The sequence below is a fragment of the Paroedura picta genome, chromosome 4, assembly GCF_049243985.1.
Source record: "Paroedura picta isolate Pp20150507F chromosome 4, Ppicta_v3.0, whole genome shotgun sequence".
Taxonomy (NCBI): Eukaryota; Metazoa; Chordata; class Lepidosauria; order Squamata; family Gekkonidae; genus Paroedura; species Paroedura picta.
In genome coordinates, this window is record NC_135372.1 from 118,869,668 (window position 1) to 118,886,015 (window position 16,348).

The 16,348-nt window shown below is 40.6% G+C and overlaps 1 protein-coding gene across 10 annotated transcripts in view; it reads right to left on the minus strand.

The window, feature by feature from the left end:
- Positions 1–231: 231 nt before the first annotated feature.
- Positions 232–16,348, minus strand: part of PTPRT (protein tyrosine phosphatase receptor type T) — a 769,637-nt gene continuing 753,520 nt past the window's right edge. For all 10 annotated transcript variants that reach the window (XM_077335394.1, XM_077335396.1, XM_077335393.1 and 7 more), the window contains one exon: positions 232–14,403. In XM_077335394.1, the coding sequence (XP_077191509.1) occupies positions 14,350–14,403 (54 nt within the window). In that variant the 3' untranslated portion in view covers positions 232–14,349. The remainder of the gene's footprint in view (positions 14,404–16,348) is intronic.

The window sequence follows — 16,348 nt, forward strand, 5'->3', positions numbered from 1 at the left end:
AACAGTGCCTTCCTAAGCAGACTTATATCCATTTCAGTGGATTTAGGAGAAGATATTTAGGGTTTCACTGTAAATTCTTGAAGTTTTCCATTCTGATAAACACTTGTGTCTTTAATTTTAGCAACATACACAGGCAAATATTTTACCATTTTACTACTCTCATCCCATTTCTACTCAGATTATGACACCAAAAAACAAACAGCCAATCAAAGAAGCACCAGTGCCAGAGTCTCTTAGTAAAACATTAATCTTGGATCACAGGTTTATTGTATGGATTTTGCAACACAGCCCATATTACAAACATTGTCTGGGAAACATTTACAAGAATAAATAAGATGGACTTGCAGTTATTAAAAAAAGATTACACTTCACTGTAATGTACAGTCAAAAAATATATCTGATATTCATTGACTTGACATTATTTACCTTCCCTTCTTGTAAATTAGGAAAAGAAAAATTCTGAATGCACAGTGCTGACTTTTTAGTATTTATGGGTTTTTTTTCATTTTTTGTTCTTTTTTTAAATACGTGCTTTATCTATCAAACATCCAAACTGTACAAGTGAGCTTAATTAGTAACCTTAGGCATCCAGGGGATACTGCAAAAGAAGAGAAATTTAGCTCTCATGCAACAACCCCTCCAAGCTAGCAAAACTGTTGGATCAAAAGAGCTAAAACAGGAGTTTATCAGCTTGCTTGGGATGTCAACACAATTCCCCCCTCCCCCGGGTTTGCAGGCAGAAAATTACAAAAATGTTGGCAAAATACCTTCTTGGAAGCCAGTAGATCTTGATTTCAACAGATAGTAGTGGGGTGGGGGGGAGAGGAAATCAAGAGGGGCAGATTTGTGCAATGCTTATACTTCAATCCTCATTTGCCTTTGCAGTCTGTGTGGGATGCCTTAAAAAAAAGATTGAACAAGACCTGATTCACAAGACTATCTCTTTTTACTTGGGCAAAGTCACTAAAATGTGACTTTGTCCTGCTAAGCCACTGTAAAGTAGTCTTCTGAAAGCATAACCGTGAAGTAAATGCCTAGAAAACTGGGAGGGGGGGGGGAATCCATGATCTGGCAAATTGTAAAGAGGGCAAAATTTACAGAATGGCTTTCCAGTCCCAACCTTTGCGGCAACAGTCTACAGATTAAAAATAATGACCATGTGAACTGGGACAAGAGTTGATCTTGTTTGTAAAAGAATTTTGAGATAAGGAGGTATTTAGTTCTCATCTGTGTATAGCAGCCATTGCATAACATTTTGCCGGTATCAGCCATTTGCTTCTGTGGTTACTGACAAAAGCTTGCAGAGACAGGGCAAGTCATGTGATGAACTAGCTCTCCATTTTGGAACTAGACACAGATCGTTTCTTGAAGATCCGAACAGACCAAATGCACCAAACAAGGCTTTTTTGACACCAAACCTCAGAATTTGACCCAACCCTCTGTACAACAATAACAAACACAAGGACATCTATGGCTTACTTTCATTTTTCTCCTTAATGCAGCCTAGCATGAGAAGTTAAAGGTTAAACTGTTGAAATGGTCAGTGAATGAAACTCCAACCTGGCTCACACCCTCACCGCAATGTTGACACTTCCAATTTGTTTTCCTTTTCGAGCATTTGTTCTGTAACGAAGCCTACATGCACCAACCTTTTATCATACATTTCTTCATTACCAAGCTAGAGTCGTTCTGGTGGCCAAGACAGGGGCAGGAATTTATGTGACAGACTCCGTTGTTGGAAAAGTACAAGAAAAATGATCCTTTTTGAAAAGGGCAATCTGGTTGCCAGCAATGCAGAGATTTTGGAGATTTACTATTATCATGTTTATGTTAGGCCAGCCGCACTCTGCAGGCATTGCCTTGTTCTCTCGGAATGAACTGCTTTTTAAAATAATCTCTAGTCCTTAACGTATGCGAGGAACCCTCTCAAGAAAGCGAATCCCATACAAGGTGCAGAGATATTTGTGTTGAGTCTACAGGAAATCTAGAACACTTTGGGGGCTGTGTGTGAAAATCTTCTTTTTTTTCTCTTTGAGGCCTTTTTTTTTTTCTTCCCTTCCCCACCCCCCGGAACATTGTGATAGAAATTTAGATGTTAACATTTGCAGTTCTATTCTTGACATGAGAAAGGTGACTCATGGCCTTACTTAATCCATTTCAATGCCATATCATTTCGACTTTGAAAGTGTGTGGCATTTGAGAGAATTTTCTTTAAAGATTCACTCAGCAAGGAGGATGAACTGAAGTCTTAATGGATTCTTAGGCCTCATCATGGCGTCCCTATTAGTATCCACGCAGAGTATGTCAGTGTGTTTTGAAGAGAGCCCTCCCCACACACTATCTTGTTTGATCTTTCATTTCATTCAGTCACATTTATTTGGGGTGAGGAGGAAGGCTGGAAAATGTCAAGCATTTCTTTAAGTTTAAAAGCATTTTTTTTAACAACGGTGAATTAATTCTTTCTGATGAATGGTTGTTGTCGCTTTGAATGGAGGAAGGGATTCTACTGAACCACAAGAAATGCCTATGTCAGAAAATAAGCTGCAAATTAAATTCCTTTCATATATTTGAGAGGTATTTAGCCATAAGTGAGGCTGCATAGTTGCCTTACCCACAAGGCACAGTGACTCCGTTTATATTTTTAGTATTCGGCTTCAGTTTTCGAGTTGCCAGGTTTCCTACTCTAGCAGATCATCTTGGCAACCTGTGTTTTTTTTTTTTTTTTTGCTCACTGGTGCTGGCTTCTACTTTTTTAAAAACCAAAAATGACATCAGCATGCCAGCATGATACTGGTGCTTTACGTCCTACCTCCAGTTGCTCGCAGGGTTGCCAGCAGGAACCTAGCAACACTAATACATTTAGATATTGGCATTCAATCCAGAGCAAGTAAAAGCTTCTATGCTGCCACAGATGAACCAAATCTCACCATTTGAGTCCAGTGGCAACTTTAAGACCCACAGAGTTTTATTCAAGGTACAAGCTTTCATGCACCCACACACTTCTTCAGATACATTGAAATGGAAGTTATCAGTCCATATATAGGTAGAGGGCGAGCAGCAACTTAGCATACAACATAATGACAATGTTTAGAACAGGGGTAGTCAAACTGTGGCCCTCCAGATGTCCATGGACTACAATTCTCAGGAGCCCCTGCCAGCATTCGCTGGCAGGGGGCTCCTGGGAATTGTAGTCCATGGACATCTGGAGGGCCGCAGTTTGACTACCCCTGGTTTAGAAGATGCAAGGATCAAACAGGAAGAACAAGCTGAGTTTATACAGTTACTATTTGTTTGGATTTAATTCCAGGGGGAAAGGGGAATGTAGTGAGTTAAATAGTATTGGAGAGTGATGTGTAAATGTACCTTTCTTAATTATGGAATGCTGAGAACAGTTAACTGGGACCCTGTTCTTATGCTCCATCCATCTCCTCTCCAGCATAGAGGTAACTTCGGTTTTCATGCATCTGAAGAAGTATATGTGCACATGAAAGCTCATACCTTGAATAAAACACTGTTGGTTTTAAAGGTGCCACAGGACTTGAATTGTGTTCTGCTACTTCAGACCAACATGGCTACCCACCTGGGTAAATCTCACCCTGACTTACATGCACACACATGGGATAGTGTTGCAATAGTATGATTTTTCTTAACAAAAGGGAGCAATGGTCCTGGGAATGCTCAGTACCAGCCAAACCTGAACTTGAATGGAGTTCAGGCTATTTACAGTATTAAGAGCAAAAATAATTAAATTTTCCATTTCTGCGGGTTGAATATAGCCATTTTGTTTTTGCTCCCGCAGGCCCATTTTTCCTTCTTATTAATGGCCCCATTCTCACATGGCTTTTGATCATATACAGTCCATGAGACATCCTGGAGACTTTCAGGTGGTCAGAGGAGACTTCTTGCTTCTTATCATTGGAAAACCTGCTGCTTGCTGGTTGGTTCGATTGCTATATTTAATAGAGCAGTATGGAACTCAAGGTGCCTCTCTAAAATGAGCACACACCTGGAATAATTTTACACTAACACCGTGGTTGGATTCAGTCATCCAATTCTATCCCCCCCCCCCCCCCGCACTTGATTATTTTGGCACATGCTGGCAAAAATTCAGTGAAACCTGGCTGTGTTAACAGATCCAACATTAAGTATTATAACACTAGCACAGTTTTAGTACACTACATTTTTCTAGCTTGTCCAAAACTAGTGTAGTTCAGCTTCAAATGCTATGGTGGCCTTGATCAAGTCATTAACTTCTTATCTCAGTTGCCTGGGGGGAACACGGTGGCCTATCCTGTAAGGTTAGTTCATGAGATAAGGGCTGTAAATAAAGTTATATTGGTTTAAAGTATATTATACATATTAGTTATAGGCTGGGCTGTTTACCACTAAAACTTGTGAAAGGCCTGGGATTTATCTACAGCTGACTGATGATAGGCTTGTAGCTTACAGATTTTTTTAATGAAAAAAATCCATGTTAAAATGTGGGACTAAGCTTTTCTGTTACAAAGTTTACAGAAGAACCAAATAAGTAAAAAAAAATGAGCCTCACCACTGGAATTACTATATTATTCAATTTAACATCAATATATCAGAGATGCCCAAGTTTCAAAAAAATATATACTACACAAACCCTTATTTTAATGTTCTACTGCACAGTCAATGGTCAGCATGAGAAAACATTCATATGTTGTCTCACATTATAAGTTTGTCTATTTCACTTTAGCAGTTCAGAAGACATATGTGTGTTTCTCCATATAGACCTCCACACAATGTGCCTTTTCCAGAACAATTGTCCACAAAGAACCTTCCTTGGAAGTACAGATTTCATTTCAGGGACTGTATCTATCCTTAAAATAAAAGACAGCTGCTGAACAAAATTTGGATATGTGAATGGCTCTGTTGAATTAATAAACATCTGACCTTTGTAGATTTGAATGCCCTAAGTAACTGTTCAGATAACATTTGTGGCTGAATTGGATGCAGTACTTGCAAGATGGATAGGCAGACCTTTGCAATGTTATACTGGAATCAAAAATTCAAATACAAAGTTTTTCAAAGATGGGAATTCACATTTAAAATAAAAGTTGATATATGTGGTTCCAGAGCATAACAACTGCAAACATGAACGTATGAATTTATACAAAACATACAAGATTCTTAAGCAAAATCTCCTAAAATATAGTACATTCAGTTTTGTGCCTTAAAGATACTCTTAAAGCTCATTTTAATGATAAAGGAGGTGGGCTAATGGAACCCACCATAACAGGAAGAGGTATTATTCTCTACTAAGAATATTAATAACAATTCATGCCATAGACACAGGGCTCTGCCCCCCCCCCACTTTGCATCCTGTACAATTTCTTGTCCAGTTGTGCTTGGGAATTCATGTGCTTGGGAATTCATGGCCTGAACACTCTGAACCTTACCCAAGTTCAGTGTCTGTACTGTGGGTGGCTCAGGAAAAACTATATGTGGTGTCAGCAAAAGACTGGAGGGTGAAGAGAATCCCTGAACTCTGAACTCTGGCCCAGAGCAGTCTCTGTGGAATGCTCCCTCCCCCCACTCACAGCTGCAACAGATGGATAGGAGAATGTTATGGGCCCCCAAGAACCAACTAGCCAAGGATGCAGAGGTTACACAGGGCAGCCTGAAGACTGAATCAGCCTCAAGTACTAAATGCTACTCCTGTGGTTAAATGGAAATGAACCATCCTGGGGACATTTCTAGCTACCCATCACTCAAAGGGAGGAGTATTGGCATCCAGATGGTCACATGCCAATACTGGGGCTGTGCCCTCTCAGGTCACAAGGAGCAATACTGTCAGAGGCATGCTCTGATTCTTCAGCAGTACCAGAAAGTCACCCTGAATTGTTTCCAAACAAGCTAAAAACATATCATAGGAAGTCTTTACCTCTTCAATGAAATCAAGAATCCTGGTTTACCTCCAGTGGTCCTTTCCCATAGGGATGCCTAAACACTTTTGGTCCCCAGAATATGTGATCCTGATTATTTACAATATAAGCAAGGCAGGATTGTAGTGTGTGTGCACGTGTGTGGGAAGAGATGCATAGTGTGATACTATGTACCCTAACTTAGAAATCCCATGATTTCAGTGGGAACTACTCTTCAATAATTATACATAGAACTACACTTATCTATATACTTATCACCTCTAGAAAAAATTACTTAGTAATGCTCCGGAAGCCTGAAAAAGCTGGCTAAAACTCATTCCACACACATTGGATAATGTGCAGCTGGATTTTCCTATGTGAAACAGGAAAATATGCTTCTAAACTGTACTGAAAGTGCATTATCCAATGTGTGCAGAATGAGTCCAGAAATCACTGTCTTTGAATGCATAGTGTGTATATATGGGGTGTGTGGGACATTACATAAGCAGTCCTAATTGTTGACTTTAACATAGTCATTTGAAGGTCACAACAGAATTGATATAAGGGATTTGCAGTGAAGTTTTGTAGCCCCAATGGAGTCTTCTGACCTTGAGTTAGGAATAAGAAGCCCTCTTTCACTCCATTGATTATGAAATTGGCCCAGAAAGGCAAAAGGAATGTGTATGCATCCTGGCAAGTTGACCACTTTTAGCTTTTTGAAGATCTGTTGTCAGCCCCCAAACTTAAATACACAGTCTTTGGATTGGTGGTATTTTACTTTTTTTATTGATACTGAATACTGCATGGATTTAGTGTTGTTGAATTAAGCTGTTTTTATACTTTCTCTTTAATATGAGACATTAATTGTGTTTTTTAAAAAAAACTTTTAAAAGATGTGTACGGAATACTTTGAGCTGTGGAAGATGTAGGATAAAAATATTTTAAATCGATGATAAACAAATCTGCTTGGAGCAATCTGGAACAGGATCTATGGCAAAAATGTTTGCTAAGAATAATATTCTTCTCTCCCCAAAAGTTTGCTTCATACACTTATCTTCAGGAAAAACCAGATTCAAATCCAAACCTTTCTTGTCATTCAACTCCCAGGCCATGGTGGTATGGACCCGATCTTACCGTTCCACTGAATAAAGTGTGTTAGTTTATGTACTCATTTATTGAAATATACTCCATGTTGATTTAAGGAAGGCTGCTATGAAAATAGTAGGATCCAGCCCATCTTAATTTCATTTCTGCCACTTCCCATCTTACCAGCTTCCCAGTTCCTCTCCAGTGACACTTTTCTTGCATACTCCCTATGGAGGGAGCTGGGCTGGCGGCAACATCATGCAAAAGCAGGGATTTGCCCCACTGTCATGAAGGCACCAGCCTGGCCCTCCCCCCCCTGCATAATTGGCCATGGGAACACAGAAAGTTCCCAGGAGAACATGTCCTTACGTTTGCCTCTAGGTTCCATTTCTTTGTCTTCCTTTCATCATCATTGATTTGGACATCTTACACTTGCAGTGATGCAAAATTCATCACAATCCAGATTAGGAACAGGTTTATATCGAAATATCCATTTGTTGGCTTCGTTCAGATTATCATGTACATCAGATAGAACAAAGTTGAAGTCCAGTGGCACTTTTAATACCAAGGTAAAGGTATCCCCTGTGCAAGCACCGAGTCATGTCTGACCCTTGGGGTGACACCCTCTAGCGTTTTCTTGACAGACTCAATACGGGGTGGTTTGCCAGTGCCTTCCCTAGTCATTACCGTTTTACCCCCCAGCATGCAAGCTGGGTACTCATTTTACCGACCTTGGAAGGATGGAAGGCTGAGCCAACCTTGAGCCGGCTGCTTGAACTCCCAGCCTCATGGTCAGAGCTTCAGACAGCATGTTGGCTGCCTTACCACCGTGCACCACAAGAGGCTCTTTTATACCAACAAAGTATAGTTAATGCTTTCAAGTGTGTGCACACTTCATGCTTATACCCAGCATTAAACTCTGCTGATCTTAAAGATCCCACTGGACTCCAACTTTGTCCTATTACTTCAGACCAACATGGTTACCCACCAGAATACATCATTAAGCAGACAATAAGTCAGAAGTGCTGATTCTGTCACCATGGACTACAAAAGACAAGGAAAAGCCCTATGAATTCTGGCAAATGACAGAAAACTCCTGCAAGTAGTCCCCCCCACACACACACACACACTGAGCATCAGTTAAACTCTGAGTATACTGATAAACTCCCTAAATCATGCCTGTCTTCTCTGCAATGAAGTAGAACATTTCTCCAAGTAAAAAAAACTTAGGTGGGCTGTTGAGCGCTTGGAAATTTCCATTTCATTTCAGCTTCTAGGGTATGTTCCAATAAAACACTTTAATTAAGGTTCCTAACCTTCAGGTAGAGCCTGGATATCTAATAGAGTTACAATAGAATTCTAGAAGTTTGAGATCAGTTTCCCTAGAAAAAAATAGCTGCTTTGGGGGGTGGATGCTATGACATTATACCCTGTGAAGGTCCCTCGCCAAGCCCTGCCCTTCCTAGGTTCCTGGAGATTTTTGGCAGGGGGATCATTTGGGCATGAAACTGGGGTCACTGTGGATGGACAGGTAGTTGTGAGTTCCTGCATTGGGCAGGGGATTGGACTAGATGACCCTGGAGATCCCTTCCAACTCTATGACTCTATGGTTACATCCCCAAATGTCCACAAATTTCTCAGCCTGGAATTGGCAACCCTACTTTTAACCACCCTGCTAAGTGTGGGAGTCCAGTCTTTCAGGCCGCATGCCATGATTGTGCATAGTCATCACCCTTGTGCCTAACTAGAAGAACATCGGATTGTAAGACCAGAAGTACTAAAATAATACATTCAACATTGTAATCCTAAACAGTTACATCCTCCTAAGCCCACTGATTTCAATGGATTTAAAAATAAGTAACACTGTTTAGAATAGCACTGTCTGTATTCTACCAATCTTGGTATACCCAAAACACTAATATGTTAAAAGTTTTCTTGGAAAATGCTTTTATTCATAGAAAATCGCTATTTAAAAATAATGCACAGAGAAAGCTCTTTCTCCAAAAGTTCTTAAATGGAGGAAAGAGCTATTCATTTTGCATGGAAACAGGAGATACATCATACTATTGTCACTCTTGATCTGAAACTAAAAAACAAACAAACAAACAAAAGCACACCCTTGTTCCTCCTGTTCCTCCTTATCTATGTAGTTTGTAAGATGGTGGTATCTCTGCCTTCTGCTTCACTTTCTACAGAAATTAATCCGTACCTTATTTTCCAAACATCACCCAACTAGCACAGGGTCTCTCTCTGAAGATGGATTCCAATATGTTGTCATTGGATCTGAGGCAGCAGAACAAAGTTTGAGTCTTCAGATATCTGAAGAAGTGTGCATGCATAAAAAGCTTATACCTTAAATAACATTTTGTTGTTTTAAAGGGGCCACTGGACTCAAACTTTTTTTCTGCATTTCTCTCTGTTCAGCCATTTCCATGATCCCTTTGCATATAAAAATGTTTCCTGAAGAAATTCCCTTGGGATACTATAGGAGAAAATGTGTTACCCAACCGGTCATCCTTAGAATCTGGCCAAATATGTGGTGGGATGCTTGAGACTAATAGAAAAGTTACATATGAACCACTCTGGAAAGTATATTCATAGGTAAGCACCATGGAAGCCCTGTCATGAATCAACTCCATAGATGCAAAACATGACAGCAGAATATGTTACCAAGCTGTAATTATATAACTTATTGCAATTAGAGTAATATCTGGTGGTAGTGATGCCTTACTTTGCACATCCTTATCCATTGTTGTTCCTCTATATATTTGTGAAATAGCCTAGGGGGTGGGATATGTCCTGCTGTCCAAGTTGGAATAGGGCCAATTAGGGTGCAGCCAGCTTTGCCCTGATTGGCCCTGCCCCTGTAGCTCCTGCCCTCTGTCCCTGGACTCTAGCCTCTTTGCTCTCAGACGCCTCAGTGCCTGGAACCAACAGCAGGTAAGGGGAGAGGGCCCTGGGCATAGGGTGTGGTGGAGGGTTTGCTAATGAGGGCCTCTCGGCCTGCTGACTGCCTGCTAAGGAGCTCTGTCCCAATTCTGCTAACGAGCTGCCCAGCCCCCACCTGCCCCACTTGATCTGGTTGCGAGCTGCCCAAAGCCACCTTAAGCTGCCTGGCCAGGGGCCAGTGGAGGTGACCCTTTCAAGGCTCGTTCTTAGGAACGGGCTTTGAAGCTAGTCTTTACATAAAGCAGGGCAAAATAGGATTATGCCACTGCTCTCTTTTGGGGGGCATACTACAGACATCCAATTTTCATTAGGAACACTCATAATTCCCTGTGCCCCCAGTTCAGGACCTGTGGCACACAACTGAATGCATGAAAAGTGTCCTGGAAAAGACAAACATTGAAGAGAAAACAGGAACTCTAACATGGAGACTGTAGATATCTACACACTGGTTCAGTCATCTCTGCATAACCCAAATGAGGAAACACTGACCTATTGCAGGCTAATTAAGGATCCTTGCAAATGTGGACTATGGGAACTAGATAAATATTGTGCCAAGTACATCTGTTTTCAAAATAAGCTGCAGATACATGTGTTCTAATAATCAAGATACCTAAAATACAATTAGAGGATTCTGTATCTCTCAAGCAAATATCAAATCTGATTGACGTTCAGCAGCCTCGGTTATGGTATTTCCATGAAGATTTGATTCCAGATTTGTGTTCCGTGACTTCCGCAGCTTCTTCTGAGTTATTTACTTTCCTGCTGAAATCACAAATTGTTTCACTAGAATTTAATTATTTTAGCCTCCCAGTGAACTTCTCAAAACAGGCCTTTGGAGCAAGAGGGTTTACTAATTAAAGGAACCGTCTAAATTAAGATGTCTTGCAGCTATCACTGTTTTACCCTTAAAAAAGAAATTAACACTATATTTCAAATGCCAAAAATCAATGAGTCTAAGGCCTGAGTGCCTGGTTATTAATTAAGTAACCAGAGGGCAGAAACACACCAGTGAGGTCTTGCAGGAGAGGCTTCTGTTACAGAAAGAGCTTGTCCCTGTGATGTGCTGTTGCAACCACCAACCTCAGCAAAGCAGTAGAATCTGTGTCAGGTATCTCAGAGTGCATCTGAACACTTGTGGTTGCCTTACGCCAAGTCAGACCACTGATCAATCAAGCTCAGTACTGTTTACTTGAACTGGCAGCAGTCTCCAGGGTCTCAGGTATAGAAGCATCATCTCTGCTCTTGAGCTACAGCTTCTCTCCTAACGTAGAGCTATTTATATAGTGAACTGGGGATCACAACAGAAATCTACCCCGCCCCCTGTATACAGTTGTTTCCTTTAGTGAAAAGACTTGCAAAAAACCCCCCAAAAAACAGAAGAATGGAAAGAATGGAAAGAATCATAGAGGAACAGGTAACATCTTAGTAGCTGTGATTTATATCAGTGGTCCCCAACCTTTTTATCACCGGGGACTGGTCAACGCCTCACAATTTTACTGAGGCCCAAGGGGGGGGGTAGTCTTTTGCTGAGGGACGTCTCTGCCCCTGCTCCACTTGCTTCCCTGCTGGTGCCCCTGACTTCCCACTGCCCGCTGGGGGGCGCTGCCAGCAGCAACTGTGCAGTGCCACACCGAGGGGGAGCCCCAGCCATGGCGGCTGCTGGAGAACACCAAAGGTGAGCTGGCGGCAGAGTGTCAGGGCAGCCCCCGAGCCAGCAGCCGGGAAGGAGGACAAGGAGGAGCCACGGCCCGGTACTGACTGATTCATGGACTGGTACCAGTCTTTTGACCGGGGGTTGGGGACCACTGATTTATATGATGTGGCAAATATTCATAATTTTTGGTTTCCAGTACAAAATCCATATATTTCCTATTCTGAATAAATTACCTGAAGAGGAATCAAGTTTGAAATGCCATATGCAAACTGTTGCAAAGATAAACTCACGGTGGCTAATTCATAAGCAATGGACAACCATTGGCTTGCATTTGCCCTCCTCCTTAGGGACACAGTTGTGCTTTTGACTGGGAATCATGACGCAAAGGAAAAGCAATCTCATTGGGAACTAAAAATCAAAATTTGAGTTGAAAAAGCCTCAGAACCACTGTTCAGGTAAGTGTGCCAACTATCCAGTGCTAGCACATCCCAAATATAGAGTGCATAACCTAGTAAGGATCAAAACTTGGCATGTGATAAGTGGATGTGGGCAGAGGGTTTCTGGGAACTGCAGCAGCTCAAAAGTAATAGCATTTTTTCAGCACATGCTGAAATGTCGCATGCCATATGTGGGTCACTGCATCTTGCATAATGATTTCCCCTAGGAGAGGAGTATGTTGCTACAAGAACCTCATGCTCAGAAACATAACAGTTCACCTAACCAAGCTGTGCACAGTTTTTGTTTTGCTTTTGCTTGATGCAATGTTCTATCGAAAGAAACCAGTTGGCTAAACAAACAATGACGGCTAAACACGTAGATACCAAACATTGTCATAGCTACTTGATTTCCACAGGATTTTACCATTCACAATGAAATGGAATTCAGCCATTTCATACTAATCAGTTGACAAGTGGTTCTGCAGCTCCATAATATAACTGTTGACCTGAGACAACAAAGCAGAATTGTCTGATGCTCATTTCCAAGAATAGCTTCGTGGGACTTCACAGAAAACTGTAGCATATAGCTTTGATCTTTTCCTACTATCTACTGACTTTGGGCATGCTTCCTTCTCTATAAAGTTCTCTTCTTTTGAAAGGAAAACTGACACTCGTGTTGGAAATGAAGAGTATGGGATCGTCGACACAATCTTTTTATATGAATGACAAAGCTTTCACCTGAAGAGACACAGAACCATTTTACCAAGTCCCATTTAGGAATTTCATTGCTGGAGAGCTGTCTGAGAATACCATATTATTATGGGTGATCTGTATATTGAACCATGACAACTCTATGTTGCTTAAGCTGAATATGCCGTCTTCATCATACCACTTATTTTGGGAATTTTGATTAGCAAACCTAACCTGTGCAAATAGATTTGACTATACCAGAAACTCACATTTAGTTTTCATACAAATGTGGCTATTAGGAAGGTGGGAAATTGCTGTTATCTATTCTTACGGAATTAATAGCTTTCATGGCATCACCCAACCCAGTCTATGATAACCTTGAAGATGAAGAAGAATTGGTTTTTATATCCCGCTTTTCAATACCCAAAGGAGTCTCCAAGTGACTAAAAATTCCCTTCCTCTCCTCATAACAGATACCCTGTGAGGTAGGTGAGGCTGAGAGAGCTGTGAGAGAAACTGCCCTGTGAGAACATCTTTAACAGGACTGTGACAAGCCCAAGGTCACCCAGCAGGCTGTATGTAGAGGAGTGGGGAATTGAATCTGTCTCTCCAGATTAGAAGCCACCGTTCTTAACCACTACACCAAACTGGCTCTCTTGCCAAATTGATAGTCCCACACTGCATGACACAACAGGCCCTTACAGAAACATTTATGGATGGTAGAGAGAAAGCCCCAACATACTGTAATACAGGCAAACATTTTAAGATCATCCTTCCATGTCAACCTCTTTTTAAAGAGACACTGCACACAAACAAATACTTAAACGTAAAATGGAAATTAGCTTAATTACAAACCAAAGAACAATAATACCTTGATGCATGACATTTTAGGGCACCCTCAATTCAGGAAAAGTGACATTACATAATTGTTTTACCAGAGCTGCAGCTAATATGAACCATTAAGATGTAACCAACCCATGCACAACATTGGAAATGTAGCAGTACTGTTTAGCAACTGAGACAGAAAATTCATAGCAGCTCCTTGGTTCCATGGCTGGGTTTCTATATAAAAGGACGGTGGCAGCAGATAGAAAATTACAGCTTCATGGCCGTGGCCTTTTCATTTGGAGAAACAGATCACAAAGGCTTACGGTGCTGAAAGCTTCAACGTGTCTACTGAAGCTTCCCTCCTTTGCCAAATGGCTGATAGATGAAATTAAAAACATAAAGTGAGGATTTGTGGAAAACAGAAAGAGGAGCTAAAAGACGGGGGATAATCCCAGTACTTTTTTGTTGTTGTTGTCGTTATCTGTATTCAAGGAGAAGCAAAAATGCACATCCAAAATGGCAGAGAGAAGCGGTCAGAAGGGATTAGAAAGCAGAGCCTTCCAGCCTGCCTCCCACTTTGCCAATTTGTATCGTAGGCTGTTAAAAAATCGAGAGAGGCTCCTGTAGAAAGCAGATGGCAGCAGTTTTCTCCTCCTTCTAGCTGGCACTGAAAGCTGACCCAGTCTCTCACTCAAGGATGAAGAGCTTTACTCTCTTTACCCCATTATTCCTTTCAAGTGAGGGGGGGGGGGAGGTCCAGCATCCTTCAAACATCAGGGCTCTTGGAATTTGGAAAGCTCCCTGTCCCCATGAGCTAAAATGAACTCAAATATTCCAGTGCAACCTCGTATACAAATTTATACTGTTCCTGAGAAAGAGAGAGAGAAAGAGAGAAAGCGCCATGAGAAAAAGAAATGTTTTCAACTTCAGTATGAAATGTTTTCAACTTCAGCCTCCACATCTTTCACACGGCGCTGCTGATGTACACAGAGAGAATCCACATTTGCACATAACATCCACCAACCTCAATTCATTCCTGTTAAGTCACTCTTTGTGTGAGCATGTGTTTTAAACACTAACTTCTAAATCGCTCCAAAAAGCAGCATAGAAGGTTTTTATTTTTAAAAAATTATCTCAGCATTAACATAAAACCTTCCCTTCTTTAAGAAAGAACCCATGGCATTTTTTCTGTACACAGATTTCTCTTCCCTGAAGAGTCGGTATTAAAGGGACATGCATGGAAGTGAGTGGACTTACGACATATGTTTATAAAGCATGGAGTTTATGAAGACACTACTACAACAGATGTGGTCATATTGTTTTATGTCTGAACTCAATTATACGTATAGTGGGCTTTTTAAAAAGCATTCATTTGCAGCTGATCTATTTTGTGTGCATTTTGAAACAAACAACAAATACAAAAGTACATTTGTATAAAAATGTCAAACACATTGTATTCCTTCTGGGATGTATATAGATTTGTATATAAAATCAGGAGTCATGCAGATTTCACGTGTGCTTGTGAATCTTCCTTTTAATGCTAAGGAATTCCTTTTTTATACACCACGGCAGCAAGAATTGTTATAGCTCAGAGTTGGAAGCACTTTGAGTTACCCAAGGTGACAGACTAGCTTGACAAAATGGGAGAACTTTGTAAGATGGCTAAGCTGATGAGTTAACTAAACAGAAAACCTTCTAAAGATTTTCAAGATCACTGGCACTTCTATTTGGACTAGATGGATAAGCTTCTCTTAAATATTGACTTTTATGGGTTTTAAAAGTTTTAAAGTTTTACTGCTGAAGCATTTCTAACCTCTTTCTTATGTATTACCTTTCTTTTTTACTGCCATTGTTTATTAGTGCATCTGCAATTTTGGTCTAAATGACTGTAAATAAAGATTGATTGATAAGCAGATATATTATTTTTTCATTTTTCTTTTCTCTGTTTGTTCTTCTTAAATGTTTAATAAATAAGTTTCTGTTAAAAAGCTATCTTGCAGATTTCACTCCAAACATCAGATGAATCCAAGAGGAAGTTGATCTTATAGCAATATACCCTTTCTTGGAGTGCTTCCACACTGGGATGGTATCCTGATTCCAATCCATTTTTGCCTTGTTTCTTGTCTAAGGATGGCAGGATTGTTTCCTTAGACAGCAAATAAAACCCGCATACAAAACATGCATGAAACATTTTATGTGTTTCAGACAGCGCTGCATTTCTCTACAACAACTGCCTTTTAAAAATTTTGACCATTCTGCACTATGCTTTTTTAAAGAGATGAATTGACTGGTCCATTTCTTGCTCTCATTAACTTGCTCTGCGATACAGAGGTATAGCAAAAACTGTGGGACCTTTAAAAGGGGCGGAAGATGGGCAAGAAAAATTAATGGGACCTTTAAAAAAGGTGGGAGATGGGCAAGAAAAATTAGTGAAAAAATTCAGACTATAAGAAGAGTCCTGCTGGACTAGACCAGTCTTGCATCTAGTCCATCACTCTGTCTCACACTGTGGCCAACTAGTTCTTCTGAAGTCCAATAACGGGGCATCTTCCCCTAATGCTGGTTCTTTGCACTGGTGTTAGAAGCCAGTGCTTTCAAGAGCATTGCAGACACTTCAAACAATAATTTCCCATGATGCAGAAACACACCATCCATGAAATTTGGAAGGAAACTTTTTTTTAAATTATTCAACGCTTCATTCAAAATGGGACAAAGTTTAAGATGTCTGCAAAAAAAAAAAATCCAAACATACCTGTTTGACATCAGAAGCCAAATCAGTTAAAAGAGGCAGTCTGAAAGTACTTTCACCTGTT